This window comes from Thamnophis sirtalis, unplaced genomic scaffold (genome assembly GCF_051295495.1).
Source record: "Thamnophis sirtalis isolate CommonGarterSnake01/CBP01778 unplaced genomic scaffold, rThaSir2_p1.2 scaffold_2, whole genome shotgun sequence".
Classification (NCBI taxonomy): domain Eukaryota; kingdom Metazoa; phylum Chordata; class Lepidosauria; order Squamata; family Natricidae; genus Thamnophis; species Thamnophis sirtalis.
The window spans coordinates 135,334,795-135,353,707 of NW_028261382.1; the positions used below are offsets into that span (position 1 = coordinate 135,334,795).

At 38.1% G+C, this 18,913-nt stretch overlaps 1 protein-coding gene across 5 annotated transcripts; it reads right to left on the reverse strand.

Moving 5' to 3' along the window:
- Nucleotides 1-2,590: 2,590 nt before the first annotated feature.
- ADHFE1 (alcohol dehydrogenase iron containing 1) lies at nucleotides 2,591-16,854 on the reverse strand. Of its 5 annotated transcripts, none has more exons than XM_087706993.1 (14): nucleotides 16,755-16,854; nucleotides 15,189-15,226; nucleotides 11,467-11,510; nucleotides 11,286-11,339; nucleotides 10,627-10,781; nucleotides 10,266-10,462; nucleotides 9,600-9,677; nucleotides 9,277-9,382; nucleotides 8,312-8,464; nucleotides 6,275-6,373; nucleotides 5,884-5,962; nucleotides 5,400-5,496; nucleotides 4,079-4,236; nucleotides 2,591-2,986 (listed from the first exon to the last, which is right to left on the reverse strand). In XM_087706993.1, the coding sequence occupies exons 1-14, from the start codon at nucleotides 16,811-16,813 to the stop codon at nucleotides 2,903-2,905; spliced, it is 1,401 nt and encodes a 466-aa protein (XP_087563119.1). In that variant the 5' UTR covers nucleotides 16,814-16,854; the 3' UTR covers nucleotides 2,591-2,902. The 5 variants fall into 5 exon arrangements, with proteins under 5 accessions (XP_087563119.1, XP_087563121.1, XP_087563120.1 ...); XM_087706995.1 differs by lacking the exon at nucleotides 16,755-16,854 and adding an exon at nucleotides 16,659-16,750; XM_087706994.1 differs by lacking the exon at nucleotides 11,286-11,339.
- Between the last annotated feature and the right edge of the window lie 2,059 nt (nucleotides 16,855-18,913).

Sequence of the window (18,913 nt, forward strand, 5' to 3'; positions counted from 1 at the left end):
AATTTCGTGGTCACAAATGGAATTGTTAATCCTTCATTGTTCTTATGTCAAACAATCAAAAGAAATTTATTACCAAAAACTAAAAAAGACCACTTTCTGGTCATCAGTGAACAGAGGAGGGGAGATGATAGTTATTTTAAGTGCTGAAAAGTAAATCAAAATAATAGATTGACTTTGAAGCATATACAAGAATAGAAAGCTGTAATGCATCTCATCTTTGTTTCCCCAATTGCCATTCTCAAATATTCAATAAATAAAATACCTCATGTAACACATCCATATACCTTGAAACAAAAGTTAGTTTTTGTACTAACTTTGTATTAAGCTATTATATTCCAGAGGATTTTTTACTAGCAAATTCCAGATTTTATCATGATAAATATTTGGTTAATAAATGTTCTAATTCCCTGCAAGTTTAAGAGAAACACAATACTCTGCTTAAGAATAAAACTTTTCCCACAAGAATGTCATCACTTTTCCCTTTTTTGTTTTTGTTTTACTTTGTTGTCGTTGATAGGGTTGATTGTATGCTTTTGTTTCATTTTGTTTTTCTGTTTTGTATTTGACTTTTTATGATAAAACAATAAAGAACATTAGAGAAAAAAATGACATCTGTGTTGATCACAAGGATATTCAATTTTTGTTTATGTTTCTAATGACTTTTCAAAGTCAGATGCTGAACATTTTGTGAAGTGCTCCTTGTCCTGGCCTAATAAGAGATGAAATCCAATATCTGGAAAGCCATAGATTCCCATCTGTATTCTATCTGCTAAGAGAAACATTTTAATTATGTCTTCTTTATAAAAATTACCGTGTTTCCCCCAAAATATGACATGTCCTCAAAATAAGGCCATGCCACATTTTTCTGATGGGCAAAAATATAAGCCCTCCCCCGCAAATAATCCCCCTGGACAACCTCCCACCTCCAGCCAGACAGAGCGCTGCTCACCAACCTAGCGGTATCCCGAAGATACCAAGCCATGGGAACCGGTGGGGTGGGGCACCTTTTCTGTCACCACCGCCATCCCAGCATGGCTTTTTCCATGGCTTCCAAACCGAGTCTTCCAGCAGTGGCTGGGTGTACACTCTATGGTTGTGGGCCAGCTGCTGGCAGAGCGTACAACCATAGAACGTACGCCCAGAATGGCCACTGCTGGAAGACTGAGTTTGGAAGCTGCTGAAAAAGCCACGCTGGGATGGTGGTGGCGGCGGCGGTAGCGGAGGTGCCCTCGCTCAGCAGGGTGAGCTGGGCCAGGGCATCGTGAGCCTGGGAGGCGCATGAACGAGAGCAGAACAGCCGCTTGCGCAACCCCCCTCTCCAGCCGTGCAGAGCGCCATTCACTGGCATTTTGAAGGCGCCAAGCCGCGGGAGCCAGGCAGCGGTGATACACATCAGTGAATGGTGCTGTGCCCAGCTGGAAAGGGGGTTTGCTGGGTGGCTGCTCGTGAGCGTGGTCGCTTCATCGCTATTGTATTGCGCTGCTGAGATAGCGCAACACAGCCATTAGCCCCTGAGACTGTGCCTGGCTCTTTGGGATGCCACTCGCAAGAGAGCAGCCACCGGCCACCCCAAAACAATAAACCCTCCCCTCAGAATAAGGCCCAAGCCATATTTTGTGAGTAAAAAGAAAATAAGACCCCATCTTATTTTTGGGGAAACACGTTATATCTGTGTATGTGTCAATAAATACTCTTATCAAGGAGCTGGAATTGGTGACTGCAGCTTTTGGAACACTACCTTGTTCATGCAACTTGCACCCATTATCAATTATGCAACGATTACAGTCAGTTAATTTTAGTTTGATATTGTGGAATATAATACATGAAAAGACTCTCTATATCTTGTTACAGATTATAGATAGGGTGCATATGTGTATATCTGTAGTACATTGGTGGGTTCCGGATCCCATTGCAACCATCCGCAACGCTCCGCAACAACTCTGCGACGCTCCAGTTGCTTGTTGGAGCGTCGCGCAGGTGCCGTACGCTCTGTGTGCGTGCGTGAAAGCCCCAATTGGCTCAAATACCGGTAAGGAGCGTGGGCAGGCGGGAGGGCCCTCCGGAGCACCGTACCAGAATGGTACCTGGTGCTCCCAGCAGGCACTAGTACACCTGTACCAGAGTGTACCGGTCGTATCCCACCACTGCATTTTACATAGTATTTATTACTCTGGGACAGAAACTGCATTGAATCTTGGTTGAAAAAATTGGATTGGATCTGGGTTCATCCAGACAAAATCCAGACAATGACTAGAAGACATCAAGGAATTAAGAGTTTCTTCAATCCTCCATCTCTTTGCTCTAATCCTCTGGTCATCTTAATGCTTGGAGATCAGATGTAGTAGCCTTAAGACGAAAGACTGTCCACGATTTCCTCTTCTGCTTTTACAAGCAATAAATATCAGAGGATCTTCAGACTCACATTTAATATACTAAGGTAAAACACTCCTAGTTCACAATCAATAGGATGCAATATTACAGAGCCAAGAGTTCAAGCCAATTATAAAAACTACAAGGCATCCTTGTTTAAATGGGAATAACAAAGAGAAACTGCTACACACAACAACCAATAATAATAAAATACATAACAGGATGTTTTGAACTTATAAAAGTTTTATTCTTGTACCCCTGCTTGACCCAATTGGTGTGGAGATAGTGAAATGGCAAACCAAAACATTCTTTACTATATTTTTCTCTCATGACAAAACTATCATTAATTCCAGTGATCACCACTAGTGAATGAAATCTGACTATCTCCAATTATAATCATGTGTAAAAATAAACATGAATGTTGGAGTTCTTAATAGGAAATGACATTTACATATAATCCCCGTATAAAATTTTGAATTGATTTATCCCCTGAAATGAGAAAACACTGCTTAAAGTTTTTTTTAAAAACAAATTAATATAATTTCATAGATGCTTCAAACAGGGATGACAGCTCTTCTTCTGTTTGAGGGCGAGGGGATAATTTAGTCACTCTCTCCTATAAGAAGAAAAAGACTTTTGTAAAGTTCTAGGAAAAACCAATAGCTAGGTAGAATACAAATCACAGATAAGATCTGGCGCAAAAAAAAAAACTTTATTAGACAACCTGCCTTGTGCAGTAATCCTAATAATATACATTCAGTAATTTTATGATATGAGATGTTAGAATTTCAGTTCAAAGGGTGCAATCTTATTTCTTTTGGAACAAAGACCTTTTTAATTAAGTTTTGAGTTTTGAAAAATAGAGAAGCATATACATACATACATATATATATATATATAATGCTCTTTTTGAATATTAGATTCTGATTCATGTCCATAGTTCAGCAGCTTTATTCCTGTTCTTTTTTAGCCATGTGCTGAATAAACAGCCACCTACAGTGGATCTAAAGGGCTATGTAACAAATCTGAATGTTCAGTGGAAAAACGGACTGTGTTGTGAACTTTCTGAGACTCTGGAAAGTTTGAGAAGTAAGTTATGAGTGTGACATAAAATCTATGTGACACAGAAACAATTTCAGATGTCCTAAAGGCCAATTTTGGCTCATATTAGCAAAATTTAATGATCAATCTGAGTGTTAGAACTGGATAGAAAAAAATGACAAAAAACCTCATACTAGAGCTAATAAATTTAGGGAATTTGAGGTCCTTCAGATGTTGGTGACTTCTAACACTCAATATCCCAAGATACACTGCAAGTGATCAACAGTGATGGCCTATAGACTTCCCATTTGTGACCCTGAAAGAATAATAATAGCTTCATGTCTTTTTTCCTCATACCTTCATTTAACTCATGCATACATATGCACAGCTGTTTGTTATCAAATGTTGTAATGGGACAGCCATTTTCTGAGAATAAGTGTGATTATCATTAAATGTTCCTGGATAAGCAAATATTTACTTTTTTTTCTTTTTGCTCTCTTTTTGAGGCAGAACATCTATGCAAAAAAAAAAAAGGCCCTATAACAACTTGTTCTTTATACACTGCTGCTAAAAGAAGCAAACAATATTCTCAGAGCCAGCATGAAAATACAACAAATTAAGACCTGGTGGTTATTTTCAGAGAAATAGATCTTGCAATCGGTCCTACCTGAGGCAGGGTGCCTTTGACTAAAGCGGGAATATCGGCTTTTGAATAACCAAGGGCAGCTAAACCATCATCAACATTGAGATCAAATAAAATTTTTCGGAGAGTGTCTGCCAGAATAAGCCCAGCATCCTTCATCTTGGCATTACTGATGTTAGCTCCTAAAAAGAAACATCAAGTTTGTAAAAAATAGTGTTATAACTTATCATATCATTGAAAGCTCATTGATGTATATCTTTACACATTAAAGAAGTTATTTTGCTAAGAACAACATCAACTTAAAGTTCATGAAATCACTTCTCAATTAAAGCGGTTTACAAAATATAGTCTGAGCTAAAATGGGGGGGGGGGAATGAGAGATCAGCTTAGCTGCCGTGAAAAATAGTTTGTTTGCCATTTTTGCATTTAGTAAGATCCATTATTTGGAAGCTGCCCAACCTAAGTTAAATCTCAGGTGTGCTAGACAATGGCAGCCAGAACAGGTGAGCAGGGACAGCTGCCGAAGTCTTGTTTAGAAGAGAGGTCACATTCAGCATTCCATTGTGATTTTGTTCTGTCACTTTAGAGAATTTAATTCTAACTAATTTAATTGAAATCTAACTCCTGTAAACATTCTCAAATTAATGTCTTTCCCCTTGCTTATTGGATCTATCTACTTTCATGTCTTATTTTTCTTTACCAAGGCAAGCTAAGGCAAGCTCAGTGCTGATGTAAAGCAAGATGGAAACCTGTGTCTCCTATATTTTACTCACACTAAACTTTCTGATATGCACACGAAAAGAGTAGCATACAATTAATTTATGAAGTTCAAGGCTATCAGGAGATGTGTGGCCAACAGAGATTTGAATTTTAAAACTGAATTAGACATACACATGGAGGTGGACCTCTTAACATTGCAATATAACAGGCAACATAAGATTTATACAAGCAGCATATTTTAAAAGCTTGGGGAACACTAAGGAGCACAATCAAAGTGGGCTATTCTCTTCCTGCCTTATTTGTGTGCTTCTGGAATATACCTGGTTTTCTAGGCTGGATGGAATGAGCCTGACCCATCCATCCTCTCAAGGCATTACAATCAAAAGAAATGGAATGTTTTAACATAACATCAAAGTTGACCAGTCTAACCTCTGTTACCAGGCTAAATGTCAATGATCTTCCTTATATCAGTTCTGGTATTCTCCACAGTTCAAATGAGAACAGCTTTTTCATTTCCTAGGCAGTTTCCAAAATCAAATTGCCAGGAAAGGCAAACATTTATTGTCTCCATCTCCTCTGGCAGATTTTTTAAAAACATGAATGACTTTTATCATCAGACTCTTACCCATGATTTGGGCAGCTTCCAAGTGGCGCTCTGGACACATTGGTGCTGTGAAGGTAAACACTGCTGGAGAGGTGAGGATGACCGAAAGGCCATGTGGCTGGAGCAAAACAAAACAGCACATTTATTTAGACACATTACCAATAATCATCGATAGAATTCACTGAAAAATCATAGGAACAAACTTACCATGTTATCCCCAAAATAAGACAGGGTCTTATTTTCTTTTGATCCCCTAAATAAGCAATTGGTTTTATTTTCAGAGAGGCCTTATTATTTTCGAGATGTAGGAAGCAGTGAGCGTGGTTACCTCATGGCTGCTGCTGTGTTGCAATATTTTCGGGGACGGCTTATTTTCAGGGGATGGCTTATTTTAGTGTATGTGCTTAAAAGCCTGATTGGGCTTATTATCTAGGGAGGTCTTATTTTGGGGAAAGCAGGGTATATCATTAAAGACAAAGGACTAATGGGTATATTAAATTGTTACCACTAAAGAATGATCCACATTATAATCCTTTGCTTTATAATTCTTCACCAAACCGGAAATTGGATAAGACATGCCATGGCTGGAAAGAACAAAGAACCTGAATTAGTACCAAAATTATGCAATAAAGAAATCATGTAGGCAATTTGAACAGATACAAGTTGATAATAATGTAATTGTCCAGAAAAAGGTACAGAAAAAGTATCTGTGAGCACCTCACCTCCCAATCCTCTCAGCCAAAGTGTGTTTTCATTTCAGTTGTACAAAGACTGTTACTAATGGTGATATAATCAAAACCCAAGTGAATTTCTCTAAATTGTTTATTTTGAAGCCTTTTGATTTTTACCAAACATTTGTTTTGTTAGTGCAAATAAAAATGATGTACTTAACTTACCAAAGATGTACACCAGCATTTCCAAACCCAATGCCAGCAAAAGCACTTGCCAGATGCATGTTAAATCTTGCTTCTTGATCTTCTGGATTCTTTATGGCTCTACCAATAAGAACAATATTTTATTCAAGAAAGCAGAAATGTTCATATGTATAAGATAGGTTCTTATAGTATGTTAAGTGTTAACAAGGTATTACTCTTCATTTTTTGATAGACAATAAACCCTTTTTTGTATCTTAGCAGCAAGCGTATTATTTTTCATGCAGAAATCCCAACTTCAGTTTCCTCAATCTGGTGGCTTCCAGCTGCATCATACTACAATTCTATCACTAGCTTTGCTATGTAGGAACATTGATGTGCAATCAGGGGAGGCAGGGGAGGCAGAGCCTCACCACTGTCATCATGAAAAGAAAAGAAAAATGTAAAAGGAAAAAGGCTGAGGTAGTTGCTGTCAGAGTCACAGTGGATGACTCTGCTTAGTGCTTAACTGTTTAAAAAAGCCTCTAAAAAAGTGCCCTCTACAGGAGAACCACGTGCCTCATTTAGTCTGACTTTATGATCACTCGAGCAGAGTTAAGCAAGGGTTAAAAGCCGAAACATTCCTTATGTAGATGAGGCACGTGGTTCTCTTGCTGCCTCCGGTAGATGGTGGTTTTTTTAGAGGCTTTTTTAAACAGTTAAGCAGAGTCATCCATTGGGGACTCTGGCAGCAGCTAACACAGCCTGACCTCAGCAGCTCTTGCCTTTTTCCTTTTATATTTTTACATTTTCATGATAGCAGGCAAGAGCAGAATTGAAATCCTCTGTGATTGTGAAACAACTGGAAAAGGTATGTGGGTCGGAGGGAGGGGGAGGAATTCAAAATTAATGTAATTTGTAAGTAATTGTAAGTAATTTGTCTGTGTGTGTGTGTGCGCGTGCGTGTGTTTGTTTCTTCACTCAGAGGGAAGGGGGTAGGAGAGGCAGGGAGGGCAGCCCGCCAGCTTTCTTTCTCTGTGTCGGGGCAGTGTTTGTTTCTTCACTCAGAGGAAAGGGGGTAGGAGAGGCAGGGAGGGCAGCCTTCCAGCTTTCTTTCTCTGTGTCTTTCACCCGCCTCTGCTGGCAGGCTGGCACTTTCTTTCTTTCTAGAAAGTGGCTTGTTTCAGAAGAGGGGCAACCCGCCAGCTTTCTTTCTCTGTGTCGGGGCAGCCCGCCAGCAGAGGCGGGTCTTTTACCCGCCTCTGCTGGTGGGCTGGCACTTTCTTTCTTTCTAGAAAGTGGCTTTTGGCTGCCCCACCGCTATGTCCACAGGGCGGCCAAAAGTCGCTTTCTTCCTTTTTGCCTCACCAGCTATAAACCTCACCGCACGTCACTGTGTAGGAATGAGGATAAGTGACTTTTGTAGGACTGTTAGGTAGCGTAGCTTATGATGGGAAATGCTCTGCAAGTAGAAATGGATAAAAGAAAGATCCAATCTCTTTTATATACAGTGAACTGAGGGTGTCTACAAATATTGATAAGACTTTTTTGAGGAATTCTTGAGGAGTGGAAAGGAAGATCATTTACATTCTTTGTTCCCTAAAAAAAGGATATGACAACTACCAATATCAATATTCAAAATGTACATGTTGGAGAAGAATCTCAAACTATGTTGTTCAAAAGTGTGGTGCATTGCATTTGTTCTGAATTAGTATCATAAAGATTTTGTGTTGTTGCTTAGTAAAGAGGACTGTGAGTATCCAACTTTTGTGATGTGTCAGATTTGCTTAGTTGGACTTTGTAATTGCTGTCTTTCAGTAATTTGATGCACTGCACAATTCCTCAAAAATTTGGCTGGGAACAATGGAATTTGTAATCTAACATATCCAGATAACATTATATTATGGCAAACTGTTTTATTTGCTCTTTATGAACTTATTTCAGGAAGTAGCCTGATTAACTCTAACTCTAATCCTAACCCTACACAACACAGATTTTATATTTTAAAGTTTAAGTAATCATTTGAATACTGAAAGGGAAAAAAATTAATACAAGGATAAAAGGTCATTTGAAGACCTGTACCTCTTTAAGTATTTGGAAACAATCTGTAATGCATGGACAGCCCAGACATCACTGATGGGGTTGCTTCCTTGATAAGCTGGCCGGTTCACTGGGTTTGAAGGACAAGGGCTGCGCTTGTTGTAGGGTAGAGCAGTGTAGGATTCAAGAGCATGGCTGGCAGGTTGAATGGGAAAGTGGGGAGAAATATATAAGGATTTGACTTTATGGGTTGTTTCCTATAAGGATTTGCAAATCAATATTATTTGGGAAAACAGAAGGTCAATGACTGTTCCTGACCTTTTCAAAATGGTAAAATGATAGCATATCTTTGTACCTAGACTTAGCGCAACTATTTCCCAAATACTACACAAGGTGTGCATCATATTGAGCTACCAATAAACTACATACAGGGTTTGATTATGAGAGGATGAATGTTTTCCTAATGCTTTTTTTATTCCTCCTCAGGACCAAATATGTTCCCTCATAATCCATTAAGGTCAATTTAAGCAAAAAAAATTGAAGTGCAGTATGTTTCAATAAAAGATAACTAGGGCTTGTCCTGATGGGGTCAAATGGGTTACTTATTCCACATTTTTGTCCTCAGAGAAACTTCTGGCTGAACGCATAGAAAAGCAGGGAACTACCATTGGAATTGTAGCTAAGGAGGCAAAAACTGGGCCTCTTTCCCAACTTGTTTGCTCATATGTAAGGCAAAAGCAATAGACTTCATGATTCCACAACCTGTTGGGCGTACAAACTATACCCAAGGGATAGCCAATCTATTTCACTCAAACTCTGCTTTGCTTCTCTTCTGAAATGCTTCCTATGTTTTTTCACTACCTGTGGACAGAGCTGCCTCTTATCAGACTGTTGCCCAGGCTACATATCTTCCTCATGTCTTCTAACATCATTCCCACATGCAGAATCATCCCAAATTGTGAAGTTAACTAATGTATAACTAAAAAAGTTGTATAAAATATACTTACCAAAGCACATCAAAACCACTATTAGCTGCCACCCGCTCTGGCATATGGAGAGTGTGTAATGGGTCAATAATACCCAAAGTAGGCTTAATGGATCTAGATGCAATGCCTAAATATAGAAAAATATTTATGTATATTTAGAAATGAGAACTTTCTAAATAGATTTTGCAATAATGGTTAAAATGATTTACACTATGCAAAATCATTTGACCCTTTCAAATAATTAAGAATATTACTGAGATTTAAATAAAATTTCAGGAAAGAAGTTTCTTAAAAAGCCAGGAGGTATTATAAAATTAAAATAAGTGCAAATGTACAACCCTTACCAGTTTTTACTTTTAGTTCTTTGTAATCAAAAATAGCAACTCCAGTGGTTTCACTTCCAGTTCCAGCTGTTGTAGGAACTTTTGAAAAGAGCAAATTAAATGTAATAGTACACTTAGCTACACATTACGCACACAATAACGTTCATCAGAGGTGGGGAATGTGCTGCCCTCAGGTACTGATGGCTTATTATATTTCAACTTTACTTCAAAAGCTGTAGCAACTTCATCTGGAATTCAATAGCACATATATGAATAAAAGGTATTTACTCATCAGTAAATCAACCAATTTATTGTGAACTGTCAAACAGCCTGTACAAAGTTGTCAGGTGCTATATTACATCCCAGTATTGGTCTTAGGAGCAATATAATGTCATGATGTAGAATCATTGTGTGAAAAATGGTGAAGACTAGGAAAAAATAATTCTAAAACAAGAGTAAGAAGAAAAACTTGAGCAAAATACACTCTTATAATGAAAAGTATCTGTTATCATTAGAAAAGTTCTCTACCTATGCAAGTATTTCCATGGTCTGATTTCCCCAAATAGCTCAAGAGAATCCAATCCAATTAGTTTACAAAACCAATTCAAATAAGAGAACTCAAACCTATCACATAAGCTCTATTGTTTTACAATCATCCCTCACCCCCAGTCCAGAGCTTTTCCTTACCTGCTATCAGAGGTTTGAGATGGTGTGTAACAGGCTTGCCTTTTCCAATAGGAGCATTGACGTAATCTAAGAAATCTGATCTTGGACTTGATGCATAGAGATCAGCAGCTTTACAAGTATCTATGACTGAACCCCCACCTACGGCAACATAGGAGTCAAACTCCCCCTTTTTGGCAAACTCAATGGCATCTAGGAAACTTGAAATGAAAAAAAAATCATTTCAATTTATTTTACACTTATCCAACTCACAATTTATAAAATACCGTGATGTGGAGTCATATCTAATATCTAGAGTGCACAGCTTCTCCATCTCTGCCTAATGATTCCAGTAGGCTGCACAAACGCAGGGAAGAACGAATACCTTTGGTCTGTGGGTTCCACTCTCACATCATCATAGATTTGGAAGTTTATGCCATTGACTGTCAGAGACTCTAACACTGCTGTCATGGGAGGAAGCTGACAAAGAGTCTTATCTGTCATCACACAAACGTTTTTAGCACCCCAATTCTGCAAGTCCTATAGTAAATGAAAATACAGTTAAAACAAAGAAAGTGAAAGGGGTGAAATCTGAAAATGTTGTTCCATCGTAAAATGCCAGATATTCAACTTGATAGTTGGCTGCCCAGTGTAGGGCTCCCAAATTATCACTAACTTGTATCTTAATGTGGATTTCTGAAATGGAAAGAATAATTAACAGATTAACATGGTCTCAAAGGTATCTATTGCATCGTCTTTTCCAATTGGATACCTTGGATCCAGTTGGAGGAGTATAATAATTAATTCCTTGACTGCAATGTTGCCAAAACCAAATGGAGCCTTTCCAAATCAGGGTCTCTCCATATGTATTCGAGTTCAAATCTCGCAATCCTTAGCTGACCTAACCAAAAACAATGGCAGATGCAGGATATTTTATAATTCTGTTTCATGTGATATAGATACAATGTATGTAAAATTCTTCCTCTTTTTCAAAAAAGAATTAAGTAACCACTTTTTTTTGAAATATTGGAAACTATTCTATACCATTCCCACTTCTTTAGTAACTCCCTCTCCATATCGGATATTGGAAACAGCCATCTGGAAAAAACAACAACAACAACATTTCAGTAAAAATAGTTTATGGAAGTATGGGCACAAGTCACCTTTTAATATAACTAATGGAAATGTGCCTTTCAACAAGTAGCAGTTTGTTTAGTGTCTTTACCTCAAAGGCATAGTCTGTTTTCCCCAAAGCAATATCTTTAGTACCTGGAATGAAAACAATGCAGTTAGCTTGCTGTTTAGTTTATGGAAAACAGAAATTCTACTGGAATGGCCATTGCATTTGAGATTCTGTAATGTTTTAAGAATTTCACCATAGAGATGAAGGCAAATGTATAAAATGCTATCCCTGTCATGGAAACTGAAGCACATATTACAGCCATCATAAAGGCATTTCCAATCACAAAGTAAGCATTTATCAGAAAGAAAATTAGGTATGGTTTTCCCAGTTGCAATGTATGACTGTGAAAGTTGGACCATAAGAAAGACTGAGCACCAAAGAATTGAGGCCTTTGAACTATGATGCTGGAGAAGACTCCTGAGATCCCTTGGACTGCAAGACAATTAAACCGATCAGTCCTAGAGGAGATCAACCCTGACTGCTCTTTAGAAGGCCAGATCCTGAAGAGGAAACTCAAATACTTTGGCCACCTAATGAGAAGGAAGGACACACTGGAGAAGAGCCTAATGCTGGGAAAGATTGAGGGCAAAAGAAGAAGGGGACCACTGAGAGTGAGGTGGCTGGATGAAGTCACCAAAGCATCACCAAATGGATTCCAGAGGATGGTAGAGGATAGGAAGGCCTGGAGGAATATTGTCCATGGGGTAGTGATGGGTCAGACAAGATGTTGCAAGTAACAACAAAAAATCTTTTAAAAAAATTATGATACTCAATACTGCAGGGGTTCAACTTTTTTAGTTACTGTTTTTAATTTTAAGAACACCTCTAGGCCTAAGGCTGGCACATTGCAGCCTGCCATCTTCCCATTTAATTTCATTTAAATTTAAAAGAATCTTTAAAAAGATCAGGTAAATCAGAGAACAGATTAGTTATTCTCTCCCCCTCCCTTCCATTCCAAATATGGCATGGCATTATCTCTGGACTTAGCTACATTTAGAGTAGACCTATTGAAAAAAATACTCACCTTTATAATAACCAGGTTATTGCTTTGCTTTCTATCTAAATCTAGAGCCAATCCAGCCATTTTTGTTCCAGAGTGCACCACATAGATCGATCGATCGATCGATCCCTTCCTATACAAAAAATGAGATATTGATTCCCTTACTGAGTAAACCACTGTCTGGAAGCTGCATTCAATATTTAGTTTCTGAATTTATGGCCAAACAATTAAGCCATGATAATAAGCCTACTAATAAGCTTTGGGACGCAGGATGCATCCAACAATTAATATAGAAACATTTCTGTTTTCTCAAACTGTACTTTAATCTGCTGTCTTTGGGTTGCTTGTTATGCTCTCTCTCATTGGTTCTCCACATGGTCGACTTCCTCTAATGTCTGAATCTGCAATAATTTCTGTAATTAATTTGACATCCCAACAACATGTCCAAGCCACTTCCATTGTTTTCTTTGGATGGTACAATAGAAATCCTGCTGTTGTATTATCTGGTAGAGCTAAGCTTTTGTTAAAGACTTCATTTGTCTTGCAAAATTATATGTATTGTTCTCTTTGAAACATGTGAATTTTTGCAAAATCCATTCTTTTACCATCCCATTTATCACTGTTGTTTCATTTTTTTTATTTGAAATCTATATAGAATTCTTTTTCATTTGCATTAAGCAAAGTGGCAAGAAAAGTAAAAGCAAAATAACATACTCTCCTAGCCCACCTCAAAGGATTGTTGTTGTGTGGAAAATAGGAGGAGGAAGGGGTATGAGATATGTTCACCACCTTGAGTTATTTATAAAGAATAATAAAGGCAGAATAAAAAATAAAATAAATACAAATAAAATAAATAATAAACAAGTTTTGCTTTGCAAATGACCAGCTTCAATTATTCCTATTGCTTGAACTGTTTTAATTGTAACCTACTTTGAGGATTTGTTTTTAAGTGGATGCTGTATAGAAATTTTGCAAATAAACAAATTATTAAATTTAACAATAAATAAATCAAACAAGAGTTACTGTAATATATGTGTGTTGCTCTTCCTGTAGGCAGTTTATGGTGGATCTGAATGGTCTCATTCATACATTGATTAATCCACATTTTCTTAGATCCAACACTGCCATAGGATTGAGTGCTCCTTGGCTAATCACATATTTCAGAGATGAGAATGGTAAAAACACAAATTGTTGCCCCCGTCACCCCAAATGTAATAAGTGATTCTATATTTTTTTTCTTGGGATGTCCAGAGTTTATTTTCCTAGAATCATAGAGTTGATGAATTAGCAATTCAGCAATCAAAGTCTAAAATTAAATCTGCTGTCCTCCACTCATACTTTTAACCTGCCCAAGAAGCAAACATTCTAGATCAGGAGTAACAAACTTGATTTCAATGAGGACTGTATCAGCGTTGTATTTGACCTTAGAAGGCTGGGGTGGGCGTGGCCAGGGTAGGCATGGCCAGCTTGACGTCACTCATGTCGGGGGTGCCTGTGGTGGCCTGAGCTCTCTGCCAGCAAAAATGGACTCCTGAGCTTTTTGCTGGCAGAGGCACTGTGGGGTGGTCCTTTGCTGTTTCCAGGGTGGCCCCATGGGCCAGACCTAAGTACCCTATGGGCTGGATCCAGCCCCTGGGTCTTGAGTTCGACACCTGTTCTAATGGATTGCAAAGTTAAACCATTAGATGACTCTAACAAAACCTTAGAATGTGGAACTTTGCAGTGGACTAATTGGGATTTTTTTTTTTGCTTTGTTCTACAACTCTGATTTTTTTTCTTTAATCTAATTTTCTTTAATTCCCTATTCTAATTAGCACTTTCTTCTGATATTTAAGCTAAGATGAAAAATACAGGTAATCCTTGGTTAATGACTGTCCTACATAGTAACTGTTTGAAATTATGAAACTGAAAAAGTTATGACTGGGGCTTGAACTTGTGACCAATGCAGCATCCCCACTGTTACATGATTGCCATGCAGGTGCTTCACAACTGTTACACATTTATGACCATCACAGTGTCCCCCGAGTCAGATGATCAGCATTTGCAAGCTTCACAAGTGACTTGCAACAAGTGAAGAAGCAAGACCACAAGTCATAGTGACATGATGTCTCTTAACAACTGTTGTAAGTTCAGCACAATTAAGTGATATTTCACTTAACACCACATTACTTAATGATGAAGTTGCTGGTACCAAATATGGTCATCGAGGGCTACTTGTATAATTATTATTATTATGTGTAACATTATTATATATAAAACATAGTATTTTTATATATAATTAAAAAATAACAGCATTTGAGGAATCAGAGTTAGTACATCCTACACGTATTTCATCGTATGAATATCCAATCAGGGATTGCCAAGGAGGGATTGTTTCTTCCGTTTTGACTCAAAGAAACACATGTTCCAAAATTCCAACCTGCACCTCCTCCAAACTCTTAAGATGCTGTGCAATTCATCTAAAATCTGCTACCTATTAGATAATTGACCTTGGGGAATGAAAAACATTGCCTCCCAATAAAGCTTCCTGGTCAAGCGTTATCCCCAGACGCAAAGATTCTGATGCAGTACCAGACACAGCATGATGATTTGCTAACAATATACTGTCCATCAATCCTTAGGTTTTAACTCTTGAAAAAAACTTCTGGCCTGGTTTACTTGGTAAAATAATTACTATTTGTAATGGTGATTTAATATCTGCAGAACTTGGAACAGGGAATAATTAATGTACTGACATAGATAACACAAAAAAATAACAGTTCACCTTGACTGTAAGTGTGAGAATGAACTGGACACGTGCATCTATTGAAAAGAAAAAAGGAAATTGATTACCGTAAGGAAGTACTGAGAGGAAATATCAACACTGTCTATAGAAACAATTGATAGCTTTAATTCACAAGGACATTCTGCCACCTCGTGGCAATTGCCTCTTATTGAAATGTCATTGATTGTACAATATCACAATCTAATCTGAATGTAAATTTAAACAGGGCTTAAAATGAGGCAATTTACATTCATTTCAATGTAAGATTTCAACCCCAGTTATTTATTACATCTATTAATGGCAGTTTATCTTTGGTATATTTTATCTTTGATTTTATAAAGTAGTCATAGGAGCAACAAATTATTAAGACTTTTAAGAATCTTTCTAAGGCTAAGAGTACATTTTGCATGTTCACTTTGCCAACCCTTTGAACCATGTTTATAGAACAATTTCATTGGCTCCTATGGCATTTATTCACAAGTAGTGGTGCATATAATTTAAAGCTACTTATTCAATTATTGAATTCTCATGTATTTATTATTTTGCATAGGCTAGTTGCTCCTGGGCACTACGTACTATCTTTTAAAACTGAGGCAATCTGAACATTTTATACAATAAACGTTAATTCATAGTCCATTATTTTAATAGTACTCAATAAATATGGATAAGTCTCTAATGTCAACTCTTTCCACCTACTGTCTCTAATCCGTTTATACCTGCACATTTTTGAAATAATATCATTCAATTCATGTTAAAAATGTATTGCTCTCCTCCAAAAGATATGTTTAAATGAGTGGTTTTATTTATATTTTTTAAAAGGAGAAACTACATAGGAAAATATATCTTTATTCCAAACAATTACTAATTGGTTTAATTTTTCTTCAGTGAAAAAAATGTTACTATGACATTTTAATTACTATATTTTATATTTCAATATTTCATCCCCCCCCCCCCCCAATATTCTGGGTAGAATATTGCAATTCTACTCCGAGTGCATATGCTGCAGAGGGTAGCTACATATTCAGTACATGAATAATATTAAATAAATAGGTTTTGTTTCGATTTGTAAATTACAACTTTTCTATGTGTTGCTGCTCTGTTTCACAATGCACCAAAGTCAATTTCTTTTCTTCCCTTTTATTTGTTTGCATTTACTTCAAAAATTAGACGTATAAACCAAAGTCCATTTCTGTGCTTGAACAAATAACTTTCTGAAACACAGACTAGCATTCTGTTTGTCTCTCTCTTAGCAGGACGCTAGATGGAAATAAGTAAATTAAGGTATCAGCATCCAAAGATAATTATCCCAGAACTTGGCTTTACAACCTGTGAAATTCTCAAGCCTTTTCTTACACAGGTTTGCTGCGGTTTTGTTTTTCCTAACGCCGCAAAGAAACGAAGCTTCCAAATCCGATTCCAATTTCGTGGAAAGTAAACCAAGTTGCTTTTGCCAGGTGCTCCCAAACGAACCTTCCAAGCCTGATTCCAATTTCGTGGAAAGTGAGCCAAGCTGCTTTTGCTAGACGCTCCCAGGAAGAAGCAAGAAACTAAGGCACAAACACTCACGCTGCCAGCTGCAGCTGCTTCAGCAAACGAGCCACCTTCTCGCGTCCTCCTCCTGCCATGACTTCTGCAGCTCTGCTTGGGATAGCAAGGGACGACGGGAAAGCGAAGTTAGGACAAATTGAGTAAAGAGCTTTAAAGAGAAAGGAAGAAATGGTTGTCCCTATGTTGGGCAATCCGCTGTAGCACCTCGCTGACAGGGGATGGGTTTCAGATCAAGGTCAGGAAGGGTACAGCGATGCGTTCATCTTTCTCCAGACTATTGGACATTAATTTTAGAGCATTAGACCTAGTTGATGGATATCTTACCTGACTTCTTCATCCTAGCGTTTTCCCACAGGTGCGGGTTCCGATGCTGACTGCATTACAGTACCACGACGGCACATGTTGAACCACAAACTAGCCAGCCATCTATAAAAACTGTTTTCATAAACTCTGCTGGCTCCCTTTATGGTTCATTATGCTGTGTGACCCCAGCAAAATTGGCTTGCATAAACCATGGTTAAGCATGGTATGAATGCCCTTTTAACAAAGTCTTGTGTTCTTTGGAGTTATGGGCTTAGTTTCTTAGCTCATGCAAAAAATTACCTCTATGCGTTGATTCGGATGAAGATAATAAAGAGGCCAGTGTGAGAAGTTATCATCCAGCCCTCTCCCAGAAAAGTGAAATATCCTAGGAAATATTGAAAAGGCAGAATATTTCTCTGGATGTGAAAAGAAAGAAACATGTTTTAAAAGACAGAATAGCTGCCTGTAGCTTCCTGGCCACCCCCTTATCAATGGGCCATTAAGAAGGCCAAGATAGTCCCCTTACATAATAAAGACTTCTCCACTGCAGCCCCAGGGGGATGGGATTAAAGCATGATAATATTGGCTCAACTGACCACACAACATCTGAGAACTCAACCAAACCTAGATTCAAAATGCAGCCTACAGAGTTGCCCCTGCATGGCCCTATGGGAGTCTGACAACCAATTAGAATACATATCTTACACAGGAACAGGAAACAGGGGTGGGACTGAACAGGTTATAAAAAGCCTAGCAAGTTCCTTCCTCAGCCTTCTCTTCTTCTCCACCAACATTGAAGCATGTGATCACCTTTTCTGTTCAGGACTCAAGCCATGTGGTCCTGTCCAACAATAAACCATCTTTCCAAGCAGCCTCCGTGTCTCCAGTGTCTTTTTCCCCACTTGGAGCTGAACCCAGAAGGACATTTCTTTCATCACCAGAAAATTGGATTGCCGGTTTTCTAGCCCCTTATTTGTGATGTGCAGAGTGATTTTAGCATCTCTACAGTAAATACTAAGCACTTTACATTCAAGTTTTTTTTACTGTGCTTAAATGGCATATATACTCTTTGGGTAATAAAGGTGGAATATAAATCAAATAAATAATGGACATGAAGGTTGGCTTTAAAAACACCAGTTTCCTTATATGTACAGAAATGAGAAAAGCCATTGGCATCCTTAATTTTGCAGGTACGTTTGCTGCCTTGAGTTAAGTGTTACCCGCAATGTGAAAAGCTGGCATTGTATCCCTAGGAAATCTATAGAATGCATGACTTTTTAGACAAAGTATGAAATGTTATTTTAATATTCTAAATACCAATTGTTCCTAATCTTTTCTTCACCATTGACCCCATTTAAATACCTTTTGAGGCCATGGAACATGTCCACGGACTCCAAGACTTAACTCAAGATTTAAATCATGACATTTCTTCAGACCCTCACGGACCCCGTGATGACGTTGCTCCCCCCTGGAGAACCACTGCTATATACTTTCTGTAAACTAACCCTAAGCCTTTATTGAAAAGACTTACATGAAAATAAAAAAATACAAAATAAAGTACAGCACTTTCTTACTGAAAAAAAAGAGAAAGACTAAAACTCATTCCAACAAGGATACAGCCTTTTGTCAAAAATGTGTGAAATGTTTCATATTTTGATATCCTATTTTTATCGTTTTATAGATTTCCTAGACTTGTGATGATAAACCAGTGGCACAGGTGGCACTCGTACGCCTCTCTGCTGGCACGTGAGCCGTTGCCCCAGCCCAGCTCCACTGCGCATGCATATGCACCTCCCACCGGCCAGCTGATTTTCAGGTCTCTGTCGTGCATGCATGTGTGTGTGGCACATCCATGTGTGGGGCGTTTTTGGTCC

Bases quoted from the DNA above. Each gene is read 5' to 3' on its own strand.
- ADHFE1 (XM_087706993.1), bottom strand. From the start codon at position 16,813: ATGGCAGGAGGAGGACGCGAGAAGGTGGCTCGTTTGCTGAAGCAGCTG. The intron at 4,237-5,399 runs GTAAGAGTCTGA...GTTTCTTTTTAG, and splicing joins GGAAGCTGCCCAAATCATGG to GAGCTAACATCAGTAATGCC. The intron at 2,987-4,078 runs GTAGGACCGATT...TTCTTCTTATAG, and splicing joins TCAAAGGCACCCTGCCTCAG to GAGAGAGTGACTAAATTATC.